Source organism: Crocuta crocuta, unplaced genomic scaffold (assembly GCF_008692635.1).
Source record: "Crocuta crocuta isolate KB4526 unplaced genomic scaffold, BGI_CrCroc_1.0 scaffold186, whole genome shotgun sequence".
Lineage (NCBI taxonomy): Eukaryota > Metazoa > Chordata > Mammalia > Carnivora > Hyaenidae > Crocuta > Crocuta crocuta.
Genome location: NW_027551569.1, coordinates 10,218,347 through 10,240,527, shown reverse-complemented (window position 1 = coordinate 10,240,527; position 22,181 = coordinate 10,218,347). Strand labels below are relative to the sequence as shown.

The following is a 22,181-nucleotide window of genomic DNA, read 5'->3' as shown; positions in this document are numbered from 1 at the left end:
TGTGGGCCGCGCTCAGCGGGGGCTGGTACTACGACCCGCACCAGGCCACCTTCGTGAACGCGCTGCACCTCTACCTGTGGCTCTTTCTGCTCGGCCTGCCCTTCACCCTCTACATGGTGAGTGTGGGGGCGGGGAGGAGGGTGACCCCCCTTCCCGCTTCCCCCGGTCGCTGGCCGGGCAGCGCGGGCGTTCCGGAGTCCNGCCGTAGTGCTCCCCTCCCCCACGCAGCCCCCACTTTCTTTAGGGTGTCCCCTACGTCGGCGATGACAGGAGGGACCGAGCAGTAGCAGCAGCCCGCACCTGGCGCCCCCGTGTGCCCCACCCTTTTCCGGGGAGGCAGTAGCCTCCCGGGCCCCTGCGCAGGGGTCCTGAACCTGTCGCCCCTCCAGCCCGTTGCCCGCGGGGAGGAAAGCCCGATGGAGGCGCCCTGCCCTCCGCGTCTCGTGGNNNNGATCGTAATTGCGGGGCGGCCGGGCTCCGGCTTGCGAATAGGTGGTGGTTGGAAACCTGGCTTCCTGGCCTTCCTGCCTCCAAAAATCGTTGTTTTTGCTTTCCGCTGGCTCTTTTCTGCTCAGCTCTGTGGTCAGCGGCTGCTGTGTTTCCAGGCCAGCTTTGGGCGGAGGGAGCGGGGGAGATACGGGCAGTCTGGCTGGCATTTCAGATTTGTTTGGATTGGTTCAAGGCCCTTCACTGATAGGAAAAAGGAAGTACTGCCTGTTGCTGTATTCAGTACAATCCGCTTCTCCGAATGAGCTAGGTGTTTACGCTGTCTTTTCGCTGAAAGTTGTACGCACGTCTTNAGCGGCTGCTGTGTTTCCAGGCCAGCTTTGGGCGGAGGGAGCGGGGGAGATACGGGCAGTCTGGCTGGCATTTCAGATTTGTTTGGATTGGTTCAAGGCCCTTCACTGATAGGAAAAAGGAAGTACTGCCTGTTGCTGTATTCAGTACAATCCGCTTCTCCGAATGAGCTAGGTGTTTACGCTGTCTTTTCGCTGAAAGTCGTACGCACGTCTTTTTTTTCCCCCCTTTAAACCACATTAGGTGAGGGTGGGGCATTAAGGAAACTAATGTGGAAGAGAGATAATACTTAAATTTCAGTTAAAAAATTTTTACACGTAAGTTAAATGTTTAAAGTAACCGGAAGGGAGGAAAGGATGACAACTTTGTTTTAGGAGAGTTTCTCTTAAATGTATTTCTGTTAACTTTGTGGTTCGTTCTCCATGGAGCTATAGTAAAGGCTCTGGATCAGAAACTCTGGGAGCATGCCTAGGAAGTGCTGTAGTGAGAACACCCCATCCTTTCCTAAGTGAAGCTCCTTTTCACTGATTGGCAGAAAAGTGCCTGCTTGGAGGAAGATTTGCGAAATTTTACATTCCCAAGCAGATTGTAGTTTTACATCAAAATTGTTTAGAAGGGACTTACTGCTGGAGGTAAAACGGACATTTAAAAAAAATGCTGATGACTTATTAATTTTTTTAGAGGACTTGTTCACTCTTGCCCCATTCTGAAATTTGACATGAAGTGTTTTAATTTTCAATTAATTCTGCCCTCGGGGGTTCTATTTGCGCTGCTCTACCTTCCAGGAATATGACATCATTAACGAACAGGTTAATTACTTTGGGTGTAAGAATCCTCAGGCTGTCACAGAGCTTTCATGGCAGATTTCTCTTATATCCAAGAGAATTGTCAATTTAAAACGGAAACCGGTACGTCAGATGTGAGGATTAGCTGCTGTGCTGCGCTGTAAGGTTTCCATGTAAGCACGTGAACCGTGTGGGTGGCTAAGTCTCTCTGTGTAATCAGCAAACATTACTAAAGGAAATTAGCACAAAGAGAAAGCAATGCATTGAGTTTACGGTTTCATTTTGGGAGTGTATTCAGTTAAATGTAATTCACAGGTATTTGAGTGTATACTATATACCCGGCAGTTTGCTAGATTCTGGGAAAATTGCTCCTCTGACTTTCTTGTCTTGGTTAATGGCAATTCTGTTCTTCCTCATCTTTTAAAATCTCTCCTTGATTCGTCTTTGTCTCTTTTCACATCCAGTTCATCAGATTTTGTGAGTTCTGTTTTCAAAACCTAACTAAAATTCACCTGGTCCTCATCATCACTCACTTGGTTCAAGCCACCATTTATGGCTTCTCTGGGTTATTGGCAGGGTTCTGATGAGGTTCACTGCTGCTGTATTCTTTAATCTTGTTACAGGGGTCTGAGTGATTCTTTAAAAACAGAAATCAGATGATGGCAGTCTTCTGCTCTCAGAGCCTGCCTTTCTATGTGTTTCTATTATGCCCCATCCCTTTGCCTTCTTAGAATTTTCCCCACGTAACAACTATGTTCCTGCCTCAGGGCTTTTGTACTTGGTATTCTCCCTCTCTGTTTGGATGACTCTTCAAGGTATCTGTGTGACTTGCTCTACGTATTCAGATTTCAGTCATATGTGAGGCTCTTTCCCTGATGGCCCCTGTAACATAGCAACCTAGCTCCTCCAGTATTTTCTAGCCCTCCTTTTTCTCCTTTGTTTAATAATATTTATTACTAATTGATATATATTAGTATCTCTTTTTAAAAATGTTTGTATATTTTTGAGAGGAGAGAGAGAGAATGTATGTGTGCAGGAACGGGCAGAGAGGGAGAGAGAATCCCAAGCAGGCTCCTTGCTGTTAGCACAGAGGCCCACATGGGCCTGGGTCTCACGATGGTGAGATTGTGACCTGAGCTGAAATCAAGAGTTGGCCACTTAACCAGCTGAGCCACCCAGGCGCCCCTGTATTAGTATTTCTTTATCTCTTTGGAGGATATGGTCTGAGGAGGGTAGAGCCTGTTTTGTTCGCTGCTTTGTTGTCAGGACCTAGATCAGTGCAAGGCACAGAATAACCACTCAGATGTTGAATGATTAGAAATGAACAAGACACAGCTTCTGCCTTCAATGAACTTAAAGTCCAGCTTGGGGATAATGAACAGTTTACAAACAGAAGTGTTGTGAAAAGGTAAGTACAGAGGGACCCTGGATTTATAGTCAGGGGATTGATTCTTGTCTAGAGGCAGTCAGCAGAGAGGATTTGCCAGCATTTGAAAAAACATGACTACTAGTTGTATAGATTGAGAGAGATGGAAGGCTATACTTGAAGCAAAGCGCAGCATTCCATGTAAAAAACATCTCTGACAGGGACGCCTGGGTGGCCCAGTCGGTTAAGCGTCTGACTTTGCCTCAAGTCATGATCTCATGGTTCAAGGGTTCGAGCCCCATGTCCAGCTCTGTGCTGACAGCTTTGTGCCTGGAGCCTGCTTCCGATTCTGTGTCTCCCTCTCTCTCTGCCCCTCCCCCATTTGTGTTCAGTTTCTCTCTTAAAAATAAATAAACATTAAAAAAAAGAATGGAAAAAAATAAAATCTAACAGTAGTAGATTATTATATGTATGTTCTCTCAATGATAACCATAAATGGTAGTGACTCTTAAGTGTATAGGTTCTTTATTCCAAACGCTGTGTTCTCATTTTACGGATGAGGACACTTGAGGGTAGTCGTGGATGACATGTTTTGTGACCTTAGGCAATTAAAGAGCTAGANGGTTTTTTTTTTTTTTTTTTTATTTAATTTGAAGGCCTGAAGTCTCTGAAGAGGTAGTAGGCTGAGTTAGGTAGAGTCTTAGGGCTTTGAGTATGAGTAAAACACTTTTGCTATAAGTAGCTTTTGTGGATGCTTTGAAAGGTAGAATTTATAGCTTCTACAATTATAAAACTTTTCAGTGGTGAAAATGAAGACGTGATTTTTTCCTTCTTACTTTCATTGTCTTTTCTGCTCCTTTTAACGCACTCACCCCATTTTATCTTTTATACATTTGACCCTTGAACAACCTGGGGCTTAAGGTCGCCAACCCCTCCTCGGTGGAATATCCACATATATCTTTTGACTCCCCCCAAACTTGCCTGCTAAGAGCCTACTGTTGGCCCTAAGCCTTTTTGGTTACATAAACAGTCAAGTAACATATTTTGTATGCTATATGTATTGTATACTGTGTTATAATAAAGTAAGCTAGAGAAAAAAATGTTAAGAAAACCACAAGAAAATATTTACAGTGCTGTGCTGTATTTATCAAGAAAAGTCTGCATATTAGTGGCCTCGTATACTTCAAACCCGTGTTGTTCAAGGGTCAGCTGTAATCATTTTTGCACATGACATGTGACAGATGGTGTTGTAGTCACGAGCTTTGTGGCGTTTCCGTGTGGGGGGAAAGCAGATTGGAACTGGTGTTATCTTGATGTGTGAATCTTGGCTCTTATTGATTGTGCGTCCTTTGGGCAAGACTCTACCTTTCTGGACCCTGATTTACTCGTGAGACATTTCGCGTGTGCTTTGTAAGGAAATAGTTAGGAAATAAAAAATTATTCACCTTCAGAGTGGCCTTCGGTAAATGTCATTTGAAAGAATGGCTAATTAGAACAGTGTTTCCTCTATAATGTTGTATGCCTGGAGGATATTAGATAACTTTCAGTTAGTCAAACAATTATCTTATTGCTCAACATATTGTTCTTCTGTAAAGACTTATATCCCTAGGTGATGAACTATAACATTAAAATCTATTTACGCAGGTGCTTCTCAGACTCCAGTTGACATCAGAATCACTAGAGCGTGTTAAAAATGCATGTACTCATGGTCCTTTTGATGCAGAGGATCTGGAATGTAGCCCCTTTGTTTGTATTTTATAGACATCCAGGTCAGTTTAAAGAACCCTGATCAATATGCCCATAAGTCCCATCCCCTGATCTAAATCCAGCTGCCTACTCATCATAACCTTTTGGCTGTCTTACAGGCATCTCGAAGGTATCGTGCCTAAATTGTTCTCGGTTCCCCCTAAACCTTCCCCACACCGTCAGGACTAAGCTTGTTTTCTTACTCTGTCACCCTTGTGAATAGCACCATCGTGTGCGCAGTTGTTCACTCGGTCGCCCTCCCCCTGTGTTATGAGCCCATCTTACCAATTCTTTTGTCAGAATATCTTAGCCCTTCCTTTCCCCTTCCTAGTTCACCTGGTGTTTTGTCTGTACTGCTACTTTAGCGTCTATTCTTACTCTTTTACAGCTTCTTCTCTACCAAGTAAAAGACTCTGTGTCATTCTCTCTTGCTGATATCCTTCAATGATTTTCTTTTACACTTAGAATAAAATCCAGCGTTCATACTAAGCGCTCACTGAAACCAGTCCCACCTTTGTCTGCACTTTGTGCCATAGTCACACTGGCCTTTCTGTTACTTCAGCCTGCTGGGCTTGTTCCTCCTTCCGGGCCTTTGCACATTCTAGGACTCCTGAAGGGATACTTTCCCCCTTGCTCTTTGCAAAACCGGCTGTTGCTTGGTCGTTAGGGCTGGGCTTTAATATCATCTCAGAGAGGTCTGACCTGCTAACCATAAGAAGGTTCTCTCTCTTTTCAAATATCATGCCATCCTGTAACTTTCTTTCATAATTTCTATTCATAAACACATACACTTATCTTTATTTATTTGCTGTCTCTCATTCCCTTCCCTCCATACCTTTTAAGTTCTCTAAGGGCTGGGGTTGTATAATTTGTCATTATATATCCTTCCAGTTTTAGTATATGTGCTGCCGAAGCAAGCACTGTCATTATATATCCTGTGCCTCTTATGTTTGGCTTATATTAAGCTTTGAATAAATACATGCTGAAGGAATTTTTTATAATATATGTGAACCTTCTTTAGACTTATCAGCATAACTGATAGAGAATTTTGGGGGATGGGAAATTACTATGGGAAGGCTGTATTATATGGGGGAGTTACAGCTTACCTGGAGGTTAGGTTCAGTGTCCATGTGCATGACAAAAATCAAATATAGAATTATTGGAAAATTAAATGCAGAAAGACTGATGAAAAACCCTTAAATCAAAGTGTAGTATATATAGTTTCTTTGTATATGCAACTTCACAAATATATATACACATGATATATAGTAATATATGCTACACAAATCTATGGAGAAATGATATTCAGAAACTAAAATAGTCATAACAAATTTATGAAGGTTCAATTTTTTTCTTCCAGGTTATTTTATTGTATCTTCTATAGCTGATGTTTACCGTCTACAGAATGGTAAATCCTTTATTAGTAAGGCTTTCTTGGAGGCCTTCATGTCATTTTCTTTAGCAAAGATTTAAAAATATTTTAGGGACACCTGGGTGGCTCAGTCAGTTGAGTGTTGGACTTCAGCTCAGGTCATGGTCTCACAGTTCATGGGTTTGAGCCCCACTTCAAGCTTTGCACTGACAGCAGGGAGCCTTCTTCAGATTCTTTGTCTCCTTCTGCCCCTCGCCCCTTCCCCCCCTCAAGTGCCCACGCTCTCCTTTCTCTCTCAAAAGTAAGCATTGAAAGAAATATTTTAAAGATCATTGTGAACAAGATTTTGTTATGATAACTAAAACTGAAATTTTCATAGTTTATGATTTATGTTTCCTAACAAGTTTAATTAGGAAAGTTTTTCTATTATAAGTTAGCAATTAAACATTATTTATTATTTTCTGTGTCCTTTAGGAAAAGTTTGATGAGTAGTTGGTGGTCTGTTTTGACGTATATCCTGTGTGTTTTCATACTAGTATTTTCAGTAGTTAGTATCAAGGTGTATGTAATTGTTTCCATAATTGGTTATGACACAGATATAGCTCTTATCTCTTTATTATGTCATTGTCCCAAGATGGTTTACAAATGAAGTTCCCAAAAAGGCATCCATATTTGTCAACTTGCAGAAATGCTTGTGACTTTACAGAAATGGCAATTGGTTGCTAAAATGTTTTCATGTCTGTTGTTAAAGATGGGATGTTTTCTGCCATTTGAGAAATTACTCCAAGTTGTAAAATCATTTGGTAATTGAAAAAGTAGGAAGGTTTCTTCTATTTCTTTTCCTGCTTTCAAATGCATAGATTCAGCCAGGTAGTTTGCCTTTGCTAGCTGACTTTATTGAAAGCCAAATTTTTCCAACATTTTATTATGAGAATTTTCAGACAGAAAAAAGTTGGGAGAATTATACCTACCACCTGGCTCCTATAATTTTTAAAATTTTATTTCTCTGTGTATCCCTCTATCTATTCAGACCTTCATTTTATTTTATTTTTTATTTTAGAGACAGAACACAAGTGGCAGAGAAGGGCAGAGGGAGAGAGAGAATTATTAAGACCATTTATTAAAGGGGGATGTTTGTGAAGTAACTTGTAGACATCAGTATAGGTCACCGTGAAACATTTCTGCACACGTACCATCAGCTAGAGTTACAATAGGCACAGATCCTAAGTGAACCATTGGATGAGTTTTGAGTGTGATAAATGCACACACCTGTGTAGTGCAACACCATCATGTTGTTGAACAGTAGTGTCACCGCAGGAACTTCCTGCTTCCCCTTCCCAGTCAACCCTCTCACCCTTCTTCTCATTTTTCCCATGGTAGATTAGTTTATCTTGTTCTCAAACTTCATTTAAATGGAGTCATGTAGCATATTCTTTAAAAAATTATTTTTTAATGTTTTATTTATTTCTGAGAGAGACAGCGTGAGCAGGGGAGGGGCAGAGAGAGGAGACATAGAATCTGAAACAGGCTCCAGGCTCTGAGCTGTCAGCACAGAGCCTGATACGAGGCTCGAACCCCTGAATCGTGAGATGATGACCTGAGCTGAAGTCGGACACTTAACCAAATGAGCCACCCAGGTGCCCCATGTAGCGTATTCTTTGTGTAAATCTTTCTCAGCATAATGTTTTTGAGATTTATCCATGTTGTGTATATCAATAACTTGTCCCCCTCCCTTTTTTTAAAGTTTATTATTTTTGAGAGAGAGAGGGAGGGAGAGAGAGAATTCCAAGCAGGCTCCGCACTGACACGGCGCAGAGCCTGACATGGGGCTTGAACTCACAAACCTGACCTGGGCATGAGGAGATCAAGAGTAGGACGCCTAACTGACTGAGCCACCGAGGCACTCCATTAACTTGTTCCTTTTTATTGATGAGCAGTATTCCTTTGTATGAACATACTGAAGTTTGTTCATCTTTATCTAGTCTCCTGTTGATAAGGCCCTCTTTTGGCTTTATATAGAAGGTATCACTGCACCGCAAGGGGACGTTTTATCAGGACTCAGAAGAAATTGGGAAACTTCATTAAATATCAAAAACATTTTCTCTCCTCAAATAAGAACATGTTTTAATTTAAAATACATTAATGAAAACATTAAAAAAAATTTAAAAAAGGGGCGCCTGGGTGGCTTAGTCGGTTGAGCGTCCGACTTTCGCTTAGGTCATGATCCTGCGGTCCGTGGGTTCGAGCCCCGCGTCGGGCTCTGTGCTGACTCCCAGCTCAGAGCCTGGAGCCTGTTTCGGAGTTTGTGACTCCCTCTCTCTCTGACCCTCCCCTGCTCACGCTGTCTCTCTTTCTCTCGCTCCTAGAAATAAATAAAACATTAAAAAAAATTAAAAAAAACATTAATGATAATTGTATACTTTATCCTCTTCGTTCAATTTTTGTAGTTTTGTATTTGCTTAGTATTTAGATTTTCTCTGTGAATTCAATAGACTCTTTGTTTCATTATGTATATAGATATTTTTGCTAAATTCAAAATTACAGATAAGTAAAAAGAAGGAAGTAAAAATCTCTTGTAATCCCATTCACCCAGTTGAACATTTTAGTAACCAGGGTGTAGTTGGAGCTTATAAATATGTATTATGCTGCTTTCTTTAAAAAAAATGGGCTCATAAAATTTGTACTGTTTTGAAGGCTTCTATTTTTGTTTGACTATAAATTGTGAATGTTTCCACGTAGGGAAAGAAAAGTAACAGTTTAAATAGCTCTGTAGTAGGTCATAGTATAGATGTGTTACAGTGTATCAAATCATTTTCCTGCTATTATAGAGGTTGTACTTTTTAGCTATTTAGAAAACACTAAGGGGAATATATTCCCAGTTCAATCTTTGTACAAGTCTTTTGTATAAATTCCTAGAAGTAGACTCGTTGAATCAAGGGCTATGCATATTTGTGTTTGATAATCGTTCAGCTTATGAGTGAATCCTTATATTAAGAGAGACCACGAATGAGAGAATCGTGGATAATAATGCGAGTGCCTGAGAAGGCAAGATAGATGTGTGGTCTAAAGCGCACAGGCAGTAAGGGATCGTCCTGAGAAAGGAGGGATGTGGGGAGAAGAAGTGATGAGCAGTAGTTGGTGGTCAAAGTTGAGGGAGAGCTGTTTTTATTTTGATAATCTTCTTGTAGTGTGGAGTGTTTTCTGTGGGGAGTGAGGGGAGAGGTCAGGAGGGTATTCAAGGTTTAAGGAGGATATCTGGAAGGCGAGTTGCTGTCCTAAGTTTTAGAGAGTGGGGAAGGGGACTGACTGGCAAGGGATGGTAGTGTTGCCAGGCAATTTTGAGGATGCCTTTGTTTTTTTGTTTTTTTTAATATTTTTATTTATTTCTAGGAGAGAGAAAGAGAGAGACAGCGTGAGCAGGGGAGGGTCAGAGAGAGAGGGAGTTGAGGATGCCTTTGTTTTTTTGTTTTTTTTAATATTTTTATTTATTTCTAGGAGAGAGAAAGAGAGAGACAGCGTGAGCAGGGGAGGGTCAGAGAGAGAGGGAGTTGAGGATGCCTTTGTTTTTTTGTTTTTTTTAATATTTTTATTTATTTCTAGGAGAGAGAAAGAGAGAGACAGCGTGAGCAGGGGAGGGTCAGAGAGAGAGGGAGTTGAGGATGCCTTTGTTTTTTTGTTTTTTTTAATATTTTTATTTATTTCTAGGAGAGAGAGAGAGACAGTGTGAGCAGGGGAGGGTCAGAGAGAGAGGGAGTTGAGGATGCCTTTGAAGCTGAAGAACATGAGTTCAGAGTGTTGAAGAGGAATGTTCAGGAGAGAAATTTGGGGCAACATTTATTTAGAAGTTACTACCTTTGTATAGTTGTCACTTACAGTGGCCAACTCCAAGCCACAAGTAGACAAGATCTGGGGGGGAAGCTATAATTCATCAAAAAGAAGGTGGTTCAGACAGAACTCCAAGGCCTAAAAGCAGTTAAAAATCAGCGAAGGAGACAAGAAGGCAAGAGGGAAATGGAGAGAGGAACTTGTTACAGAAGCCAAGGAAAGGGAGTATTTTGAAAAGAAAAAAAAAAATGGTCAGAAATGCCAAATTACCCTCTTAAAAGGATGTACTCATTTTAAGTTTTCATCAACAGTGTTGAGAGTACCTCCCACATTCACTCGACACTTTCCCAGAGTGTTATTGTTGTAAATTTCTTATTCAATGAAATGGAATGTCCTATGAAACCATTTCAATAATATTCTGTTTTGATGATTGGTACTGTTTCCCTTGATGTACTTTTTAATTCAGACTTTATTTAGTACAAATTGAGGATGCTTACTGCACTAACGTATATCACATAACATCTATTATGTGATTTTTTTTCCCCTGTATTCTGTACTCCTTTTCATAGCAGGCAACTGATAAATAAGCAGAAATGCTTCTTTGAGAAGATATTGATTGCTTTTTCTGTTATTTGAGTTAAATCAAATGGTTTTCTTGTGTCTCTGAATGGCTGGGGTGGTCAGAAAGTTATTTGGTAGGCCGGCTATCACCCCCAAGAACCCTGGACAAGTAACCTAAGAATTGCATTGAGTAATGGTGTGGAAAAGGGCAGATTACAGCAGATATTTTCCTACTGCTGTATTCTTTAGTATATCGGTGCATTTTAGTAAATCACAGTAAAATTAGTAGTTACTGATTCTGATTCCTTTGCTTGTTTCCTGAAAAAGTTGGTTAAATGCTTTCTTTGGTAGGATTGTAAAAACAGTTCAGACTGGTTATCTTCCTTTATCCTTAGAACCCAAGAGGTTTTATCTTTTTTAACTTGCACTGTTGGTACTAGTCTCTGTTGCTTTGTGTTATGATAAGAAAGAAAAAACCTAGGGAAAAGCAAGCCATTTCCGTTTGAGGTTTTTGGGGGGAAAAAAAAGTTCTATTCTGTAGAGCTTTGTACAAACCAAATAGAGCCCTGAGTGCCAAGTGTGCTGAGAATAGGCAGGAAGATTAGTCACAGATTTGAGAAGCTTGAATTATGTATCTGGGTGTTTTCCTTTTCCTACCCTTCCTCGCTCCTTGTGTGTTTGTCTAGACATAAACTAAACAGATTTAACCACTAAAGTTATCTTTAAAACTTTATATTTTGAAATAATTTTAGATTTACAGAAAAGTTACAAAAATAGGGTTTTTGTATATCCTTGGCCCAGCTCCCTCTAATATAAAGTCTTACACAACCATGGTGCATTTATTAAAACAAAGAAATTAACACTAATACAGTATATTTTTTTTTAACAAACTCTAGGATTTATTTGGATTTCACTGGTTTTTCCACTAATGTCCCTTTTCTGTTTCAGGATCCAGTCCAGGATACTTAATTGCATTTAGTATCATCATCTTTACTATGGTTTTCTTACTGCTTTCCCTTACCATGCTGGAATTCTGTTTTTTAAGGAATTTTGCAATTTATAACAACTTACCAAATTGTATAAGAACAATTCGAAGATTGTATGTCTGTGATTGATAGATTTGAAAAGGACAAAAGGAGTGTATCCTAAATGATTTTTGAATCCTGCATTGACCATTAACCTATGTTAGGGTATTTTAAAATTGAGATGTTTCCTGGGGCGCCTGGGTGGCTTAGTCGGTTAAGCGTCCGACTTTCGCTCAGGTCATGATCTCGCGGTTTGTGGGTTCGAGCCCCGCGTCGGGCTCTGTGCTGACTGCCAGCTCAGAGCCTGGAGCCTGTTTCAGTCTGTGACTCCCTCTCTCTCTGACCCTCCCCTGCTCACGCTGTCTCTCTCTCCTAGAAATAAATAAAAACATTAAAAAAAAAAATTAAAATTGAGATGTTTCCCATAGGAAAAATTATATGAAATGAAATAATCGTAAAGGTGAAAAAGGCTTCAGATATCATTCATACAAAATGGATGACAGTGTCTTAGCTTCCTATATTTTGTTTTTCCTAATTTATAAATTAAAGCCCATGAGATAAATACACATCCATACTACAAAGTATAAATATGACTAATTCCTTATATGTCATACAGTGTTCAGGAAGTGGAAGGAGGATGCAAATATTTCCTGGAAGGCTTTTGCAAAGGATAATTCTTTATTCCACACATTTCCTGTGTGCTGGGCACTGTGGTAGGCCTTATGGTGGGGGAGCCTTTATGAGTTCTGTTATTTGAGTTGGAGCAGTGTTTTGCATAATCTTCCCACAAGGCAAATACATTTTTGTTCTGGGGAAAAAATTGTTTATTAAAAGAAAATATATTCTTTTTTTTTTTAATTTTTTAATGTTTAAAAACTAAAAATAGTTTTTAAATATTTATTTAAATATTAAGTAATGGGTGGGGAGAAGGGCAGAGAGAGAGGGAGACACAGAATCCAAAGCAGGCCCCAGGCTCTGAGCTAGCTGTCAGCACAGAGCCTGATGCGGGGCTCGCACTCATGAACTGTGAGAGCATGACCTGAGCCAAAGTTAGAAGCTTAACTGACTGAGCCACCCAGGTGCGCAAGTGAATTATATTTTTAACTACTTACAATATTATTTATGCTCATATTTCTCTAAGGTAAATATCTGGAATGGTTAAAAGAAAGGATATAAAAACAAATAGTTAAACAAAAACCCAAATAGAGGTGCCTGGGTGACTCAGTTGGTTAAGCGTCTGACTCTTGGTTTCAGCTCAGGTCATGATCTCATGGTTCCTGAGTTTGAGCCCTGCACAGGGCTCCATGCTGGGAGCCTGCTTGGGATTTTCTCTCTCCCTCTCTCTTTGTCCCTCCCCGACTCATGCTCTCTCTCTGAAAAGAAATAAACTTTAAAAAAAAAAAGCACCAAATAAACCACTTATCATTTGTACTGTTTCATTTATGCCACAACACACATCACAGACGAAGTGCTGCACATCATTTCTGAGAGCTGAATCACCGACTGTTAAGACAGAGGCCTAGTGAGCTTTGCAAGGGAGCAAGGAGGGGTTGTGGGTGCCTTTTAGTAAGGAAATCCTCAACTTAAAGATTTTTAAAAAGTGAGAATAAATTTAGCTGATCTAAAAATACTATGCTGTATTATCAAAAAGTGTTACCTTTTTCCAGTACCTTATGCTCCAGGAATATTAAAAGATGCAGTGTTGTGCTATTGAAGGATAAGCTTAATGTAATTTTTTAATATGAAGAATTTTCACATGAATAAGAAAGTTGGAAGAATAATACATGATCTCTGCTTAGATTCAATGATATGAACCTTTTAAAAATTGTATTTGCTGCCACTGTATACTGATGTGTAATATATATCTGCACATACACAATCTAGATACACATTCTCTCTCGCATGAGCACGCGGGGACACACACACACACACACACACACACACGGATCTGATACATCATGACACCTCACCCCTAAGTGCTTCAGGCTTTATCTTCATTATCATAACACCTTTATCACATTGAAGATGATTATTAATTCTCATATATCTAACATCTAGCTTATATTCAAATTTCCCCAGTTATTCCAAAAATACCATTCATAGCTAGTTTTTCCAAACCAGGGATCCAGTTAGGGTTTAATCATTTTTCCTTTTTTTAAAAATTTTTTAATGTTTTATTTATTTCTAGGAGAGAGAGAGGGAGACAGCGTGAGCAGGGGAGGGTCAGAGAGAGAGGGAGTCACAGACTCTGAAACAGGCTCCAGGCTCTGAGCTGGCAGTCAGCACAGAGCCCGACGCGGGGCTCGAACCCACGAACTGCGAGATCATGACCTAAGCGAAAGCCGGACGCTTAACCAACTAAGCCACCCAGGCGCCCCGGTTTAATCATTTTTCTATCCAATTGACTTTTTTAAAAGTCTGCGTTAATTACAGAATGTTCTACATTACGGATTTGCCTAATTGCGGTGTCATGTTTATTTCCTGTGTAGTCTCTGTAGTTCCTGTGAACCACATATTTTTTAATGTTTGTTTATTCTTTAGAGAGTGCGAGCCGGGGAGGGGTGGGGGGGGTATAGAGGATCCAAAGCAGGCTCTGCACTGACAGCAGAAAGCCTTATGATCATGACCTACTCATGAACCATGAAATCATGACCTGAAATCATGAGCATCAACAGATGCTCAACAGACTGAGCTACCCGAGTGCCCCTGTAGTTCCTGTAAATTTAAGCCTTATTTTATTGTCTAAAGTTAGAGTTTCTAGAATTTCAACATGGTATTTAACATGATTAGTGTTGTATTGCAAATTTCCCTTTCATTGTTGCTTTGCCTTTGATTTAGTAATCTTACATATTTACTGGCAGATTTTACTGTCATAATCTTTGTTCATATCATTATGCAGTGTCACTGTTACTCAAGCTTTCATTATGTATCTTTTGGCTTTCTTCCTTATTAAAACCATATCTGTACACAAAATAAGGAAAGTCAAATTGTAAAATCACAGAATGCACCACATAGTTCTTCCCACTATTTTGGCATGTGGCTTTCAACTAATTGTAACTTTATATTTTTTGCTTACTAATAGGTTGAGGAGAATTAGAATTAAGCATGGGATGGTTTCAAACTGTGTGCCCCCACTCCTTTGTTCAGTCTGAGTCACTGCTCATCTCTTTTCCTGTAGCAAAATGCATATCACAGCACAGGCTACAGTGAGGCTAACATAGAGATAATCCTTTTATTTAATTTTTAAAGGAAGTTATTGAGCAGCTTTGGAAGATTATTGGAAAGTCTTTTTATGTTTCTTACTGTTAGCTGTCATGATGCTCCACTTGAGAATTGCTGGCCTGTAGCACAGGACACAGGCTTGGGGCAGCGCTGTCGTTGCCTTTCTGCAAGAAAGAACCCCAAACCCACCATCTAATAATTGGGACTTACCTTGCTTGAGGCCCTATTTTGCGTCATACCTGGGGGGAAGATTCTGGGCATGTGTATCTTGAAAAACAACTCCCCCTAAGTGTACCCACAGCAGAGCCCATTGGTGATTCTGATAGACACCTCAAGCTAACAATCACTAGCTTGGGAGTTCTTAGTCTCTGATTGTGAATGTCTGAAAACACCTTATTGTTTCCTGATTAGGTTGTTGGTTTAGGTCATCTGCATTTTTCAGCAGTGAATAAATGACTGAATAATTTCAATTCGGGCTGTAATGGTAACTTTTAGAGTACTGATAATACCAATACTTAACATAGTGCTTTTGACTCAGTATAGAATATTCCTTGAGCGTTTCACCCTCCAGTTAAAAAGTACACTGTTAGTATTATTTTCATGATAAAAATCTATCTGTAGAAACTATATGAGTATATAAAGTCCATAATAAATTTTTACTTACTATATTCTAAAGTAAAAGACCGGAATAAGAACAAACAATGCTGTGGTGCACATTTGTGTATATAAATCTTGTTTGTGGGAGTATATAGCGTGAGTTTCTAGAACAGAAATTGCTAGGTCAAAGAGTATACATACTTAAAATTCACCTAGTTGTTGCCAAGCTTCACCTCAAAAAGCTATCCTGTTTTATATTTTCACCTGTGTGAAAGGACATGCCACCAAGGTCAATCGATGTGTCATATAGCAAGATTTCCTTCTTTTTTATAGTTCAGTAATATTCTTGTGTTTGTGTGTGTGTGTATGTGTGTGTGATATACACACACAATATTATCAATTTATTAGTTTCTTTATCCATTCATCCATTGGTGGACACTTAGGTGTTTCCATGTCTTGGCTATTGCTGCAATGAATGAAAGGGTGCATGTATTTTTTCACAGTAGTGTTTTGTTTCCTTTGGATACCCAGAAGTAGAATTGCTGCATTATATGTTCTATTTTTAATTTTTTGAGGGACCTCTGTACTGTTTTCCATAGTGGCTGTACCAATTTACATTCCCATTAACAGTGCACAAGGGTTCCCTTTTTTCCACATCCTTGGCAACACTTGTTATTTCCTGTCTTTTTGATAATTATTTTAATAGACATCAGGTGATATCTCATTGTGGCTTTGATTTGCATTTCCCTGATAGTAATGTTGAGCACCTTTTCATGTACCTATTGGCCATCTTTATGTCTTTGAAAAAATGTCTATTTAGATCCTCCACCCATTTAAAAAAATACTCATTTTTTAAGAGAGAGAGGGAGTGCTAGAGAGAGAGGGAGACACAGAATCTGAAGCAGGCTCCAGGCTCTGAGCCTTCAGAACAGAGCCCAGTCTGGGACTCGAACTCAGGTGCCGCACTCTACCCATTTCTCAGTTGGATTGGTTTTTTGATATTAAGTTGTAAGAGTTCTCTATATATTTTGGATATTAGCCCCTTATCAGATACAGGATTTGCAAGTATTTTCTTCTATTTGGGAGGTTGCCTTTTCATTTTGTTGATGGTTTCCTTTGTTGTGCAGAGTTTTTTAGTTTGATGTAGTGCCACTTGTTTATTTTTGCTTTTGTTGCTCTTGCTTATGGTGTCAACCTCCTGAAAACATTGCAAGGACTAATGTCAGGGAGCTTACTTCCTGTGTTTTCTTCTAGGAGTTTTATGTTTACAGGTCTTAGGTTTAAGTCTTTAATCCATTTTAAGTTATTTTTTGTATGGTGTAAGATAGTGGCCAAGTTTCATTTTTTTGCATGTGATTGTCCAGTTTTCTCAAAACCATGTATTGAAGAGACTGTCCTTGGGGTGCCTGGGTGGCTCAGTTAAGCGTCCAACTTCGGCTCAGGTCATGATCTCACGGTTTGTGGGTTTGAGCCCTGCATCAGGCTCTGTGCTGACAGCTAGCTCAGAGCCTGGAGCCTGCTTCGGATTCCGTGTCTCCCTCTCTCTCTGACCCTCCCCTGCTCACATCTCTCTCTCTCTCTCTCTCAAAAATAAGTAAAACATTAAAAAAAATTGAAGAGACGGTCCTTTTCTCATATATTTTGGCTACTTTTTTGTAAATGACCACATATGTGTCAGTGTATTTCTGGGCTCTTTGTCCCACTTATCTATGTTTCTGTTTTTATGCTAATACCATACTGTTTTAATTACTACAGCTCTGTAATGTAGTTTGAAATCAGAGAGTGCTATGCCTCCAGCTTTGTTCTTCCTTTTCGTGATTGGTTTGGCTTTTTGGAGTCTTTTGTGGTCCCATGAAAATTTTAGGATTGTTTCTTCCATTTCTGTGAAAATTACATTGGAAGTTTGATAGAGATTGCATTGAGTTTTTAATTGCTTTGGGTGGTATGGACATTTTAACAATATTAGTTATTTCAAACAACATATTTTCCATTTGTGGTTTGCTCTAGTTTCTTTCATCAGTGTTTAATAATTTTCAGCATACAGGTCTTTTACCTCCTTGGTTAAATTTCTTCTTAGAGAATTTATTCTTTTTGATGCAGTTGTAAATGTGATTGTTTTCTTAATTTCTCTGATAGTTCGTGTACTGGTGTATAAAGGCACAACAGATTTTTGTATACTCATTTTTAATCCTCAGCTTATTGAGTTCATTTATTCATTCCAACAGTTTTTTGGCAGTCTTTGGAATTTTCTTTATTATTATTATTTTTTAAGTTTTTAAATTTATTCGAGTGATCCCTGCACCCCACATGGGGCTCGAATGAGATCAAGAGTCACATGCTCTTTCAGCTGAGCCAGCCAGGAGCCCGGAGTTTTCTAAATATTCTATGTCATCCGCAAATAGTCACAGTTCTACTTCTTCCATTCTAACTTGGATGACTTTTATTTCTTTTTCTTACCTCATTGCTCTGGCTAAGACTTCTAATACTGTGTTGAATAAAAGTGGCAAGAGTGGGCATCCTAGCCTTGCTCCTGATCTTAAAGGAGAAGCTTTCAGCTTTTCACTGTTAAGTGTGGTTAGTACCAGCGCTGGGCTTGTTATTATAAGGCCTGTTATGTTCAGCTATGTTCCTTCTATACCCACTTTGTTGAGAGTTTTATAAATGGATGTTGACTTTGGTCAGATGCTTTTTCTGCATCTATTGAGTTGATCATATATGATTTTTAATCCTTCATTTTATTAATGTGGTCTGTCACATTGATTTGCATGTATTAAACCATTCATGCATCCCTGGAATAAATCCTACTTGATCATAGTGTTGGATTCTTTTAATGTGATTAAATTTGGTTCATTAATATTTTGTTGAGGATTTTTATCCTATTCATCTGGGATATTGGTCTGCAATTTTCTTGTGGTGTCCTTGTCTGGTTTTGGCAGCAGGGTGATGCTGGCCTCATAAAATGAATTTGGGGCTGTTCCTTCCTTTTCTGTTTTTTTTTTTTTTTTTTTGGAAGAGTTTGAGAAAGATCGTTATTAATTCTTCTTTAAATGTTGGGTAGAATTCACCAGTGAAGCAGTCTGGTCCTGGATTTTTGTTTGTTAGGCTCAGTTTTTTAAAAATAGTTGTATCGAAGTCCATTGTGTGGTTATATGATTTACCCTATTTCCTGCTGATAGGCACTTAATTTGTTTGCCAACTTCTAACACAAACCATACTAGGGTAAATAATTTATATAAATGTCATCTCAGGTGTGTCAGGTATGGTAATAAGATAAATTCCTAGAAATGAGATTGCTTGTTCAGAGGATAAATGCTTTTGTAATTTTGAAAGGTGCTGTCAAATTGCCCTTCCGAGAGGTTGTGTACTCACTTAGCATGTTTGGAAGCAATACGTGAGAGTATGTGTGTACTCACATGTGCCATAGCCTCACATCGGTTTGCTATTCTCATAGGTAAGAAATAGTATCTTTGGAGTGGTTTTGATTTGCATATCTCCTGTTTTGAGTGGGGTCGAGCAGGCTTTCATAAGCCTAAGTGTCATTTTTTTATTTCTCTGTGAAGAATTCATGTGCTTTATCCATTTTCTCCTATGTTGTTTCTTACTGATATCTAAGCACCATTATATATTAAGGAGATTAGTCCATTGTTTGTAATCTAATTGCAGACATCTAATAGTTTTATAGTTTAGCCCATTTGGAATTTATTTGTGAGTGTCAAGTTAAAAAATTTTTTGACAGGCAGTTGTCCCAATCAACCTAATTTATTAAACCATCTCATATATTTCTTAGTAGTTTAATTGCCATATTTTTTATAATTTAAGTTTCCACTGGGATATTTGGTTCTGTTTTATCAGTGTATACTCTTACATGGATACTTCATTTTGTTGGTAACCCTTGTTTTACCTATGTACAGATTTTTCTTTCATAGTAGTAGTCTTGTTACTACTAGTCTTACTAGTTTCTTTTTTCTATTCTTGCATCTTTATTTACTCATTTTGTTCAGTTTCCAAGGGATACCATTGAGTTTGTGATTGAAAGGCATTGAAAGGCATTGAATTTGTGGGGTACTTCAGGGAAGGAAGTTGGACATATTTATGATATTGAGTTAAGGTGATCTCTTCCTTTCTTTTATGCCCCAAAAGAATTTTCTTTTTAACTTTTTTTTTAATGTTAGCCTTATACATTTCCCCTTACAATTATTATTCTTAGATTTTAGTTTTTAACATAGTGTAAATAAAACCATTTCTTTCACTGTTACTAACTGGTCATTGCTTCTGTGTAAGAGAACTATTGATTTAAAAAAAAAATAACTCATTTTAGAATAGTTGTAGATTTATAGAAATATTACAAGCATGGTACAAGAGACCCCTTATATCCTGTGCTCATTTTCTCCTATTGATAGCATTTGGGATTACTATGGTACATTTGTCACAACCAAAGGACCAATATTTGATATATCATTGTTAACTTAAAGTCCATACTTTATTCAGATTTGTTTAGTTTTTATCTAATGTCCTTTTTCTGTTCCATGATCCCATCTAAAACAGTTGATTTTAATTTATTGATTTTGTCACCATTACACCTTATGGAATTAGCCCTTTTTTCCCCCCTAATAATTCTTGTTTATTTTAAAAGGATTTTCATATATGCAGTTATGTTTATAAAACGTAATTTGAAGTTCTTTCCAACGCTTACTCCTTTTTCTCTTGTATAATTGCCCTGCATGGTACTTTATGTGCTGGTATCAAATAACGCTGGAAGGATGGACAGCCTTCCCCGCTTCCGTACTTAGTGGGCATTCCAGTGTTTTACCATTAAGCACAATATATTTTTGTTTGAATTATAGTTTCTTTTTTTTTTTCTTTACTGTGATACAGAAATATTTCTCTTTTTTTTAATGACTTTGGTTGTTCACAGTCAGACTGAATATTTACCACTGGGTATTCTGAGATCTCACAGTCTTACCTAGCTCATCTTTTTTGTAGCTCACCTTTGGTTCCTCTGAACTATTTCTATTCAGAGGTCTTTCTGTTTGTTTGCGTAGCTTAGTTTTGCCACCACATTGTTTGAACATCATTAAAAACATCACGTAGTTATTGTGCTATTATTGCATGCCTATGCACCATCCATTTTTAGATTTTCTCACTTAGTCTTCATCATAGCCCTGTAAAATAAAGATACTGTTATCCCATTTTGCAGTTGAGGAAACTGCTTCAGGGTCATGCGTATCGCCCTGCCTTTTTCCTCTTTGACCTCGGGACCACCACCACATCACTCTTCACCATCCTCCCTACATGGATGCACAAGATGCTTTTCTGAGTAAGCTCCCGAAAGCCTACCTGTGAGAGATTTGGATGATCTTTTTCAGTATGTATTCTGAATCTGGAACTCGCAGAGCTGCCCTTCCCATCATCATCTAATTATATCCTTAATCTTGGCTCCTCCTGACCAGCATATTGTTTGACTACAATGAAAGCCCATTATAAAACACAATGTTCTCCTAGGGATTTCGTTAAGGTTCTCATCTATACTTAAAGTGAGGTAATTTGTCTTCCTCATCATTTTGGAGGGAGGGGTTACTTAGCCTTATTCTATGACATCTATTATAAATGGATTTTATTAAAATTTAATGTCCTTTCACTTATTGGTCTAATGTGGGGTTCTTTCCCTGCTATGCTTATATAAAATACTAGTCCGTTCTTGCCATCGCCGCTGCTGTTACACGTGTTCCTTCACGCCAGCTACAGGGATACAGCCTTTGCTGTGAGCTTTTAGCCCATCCATTCCAGGTTTTCTGTGAACAAAGTCAGGAGCTATAATTCTTATGATTGTGTAAAGAGCAGCAAGAGAAGCGATTGCTGCTACTTGCCTGGATTTCTAGGGCTGGGAGCTTTTAACCCAACTTTGTCACAGTTACCACTTGGTTTCTAGCAGGTGGAGGCCAGGGATGGTGCTAAGCAACTTTTAAAGTACATAGCAGCACCAACAACGTAGGATTGTCCGGCCCCAAGTGTCAGCTTTGCTGAGGTTAAGAAGCTTTGCTCCAGATCATGCATATCTCAATGGATATGAAGATAACTTACTTGATAGGGGAGGGTGGGTGGTGGTGGTGGAAAAGAAATCTTGTTATGTAAAAAGTACACATGTACATAGGGGACATCCAGATTTAGTGTATCTGTGGTGGTAAAACTCCATGAGGGGGAGTGTTTGGAAAACCTTCACTTCTGTATGTTTTCTTTTACTCTCCTGCTGCGACCACACCTGTAACACCTCTGATACCAGGTGTGTGTGTGTGTGTGTGTGTGTGTGTGTGTGTGTGTGTGTGTGTGTTGGGGGGGGGTTCCCATACCAAACAATTCTCTGAGTAACCAGCTAGCATCCTATAATTTAACTCACTTCTGACACTACCTGGAGATAGCTTCAGATCCCACTGGTTAAGGGCTCAGTTCCGCAGGGGACTGTCTCCTCCCCAGTTCAGATGCCAGTAACAAGTACAGGTTGTCACCTAGCCTTCTGTCCCATTGCCTAGAAAATGGAGGTTCCTATGACCCCATTCTCAGGTTCAGTTACTTTGCTAGAGTGGCTCACAGAGCTCAGGAAAAGAGTTTGTTTACTCTCTGTTCAGTTTATTATAAAAGGATGTGATAAAGAATACAGATGGACATCCAGCGAGAAGGGCTGTGTAGGGCAGGGTGTGTGGGCAGGGGGACAGAGCTTTCATGTCTTCTCCGGGTTCCCCGTTCTCCACCTCCACGTGTTCACCAACCTGGAAGCTCTCCAAACCCCATACATACTACTGGGATTTTGTGAAGGCTTCATCATATGGGCGTCATCAATTATTAACTCCATTTCCAGCCCCTCTCCTTCTCTGGAAGTCCCCAGCTTC

The 22,181-nt window shown here is 39.3% G+C and overlaps 1 protein-coding gene across 1 annotated transcript in view; it reads left to right on the top strand.

The window, feature by feature from the left end:
* PCNX1 (pecanex 1) overlaps nucleotides 1-22,181 on the top strand; it is a 168,988-nt gene that overhangs the window by 2,757 nt on the left and 144,050 nt on the right. Inside the window, exon 4 of the mRNA XM_077750650.1 lies at nucleotides 3-116. Coding sequence (XP_077606776.1) covers nucleotides 3-116 — 114 coding nt within the window. The remainder of the gene's footprint in view (nucleotides 1-2; nucleotides 117-22,181) is intronic.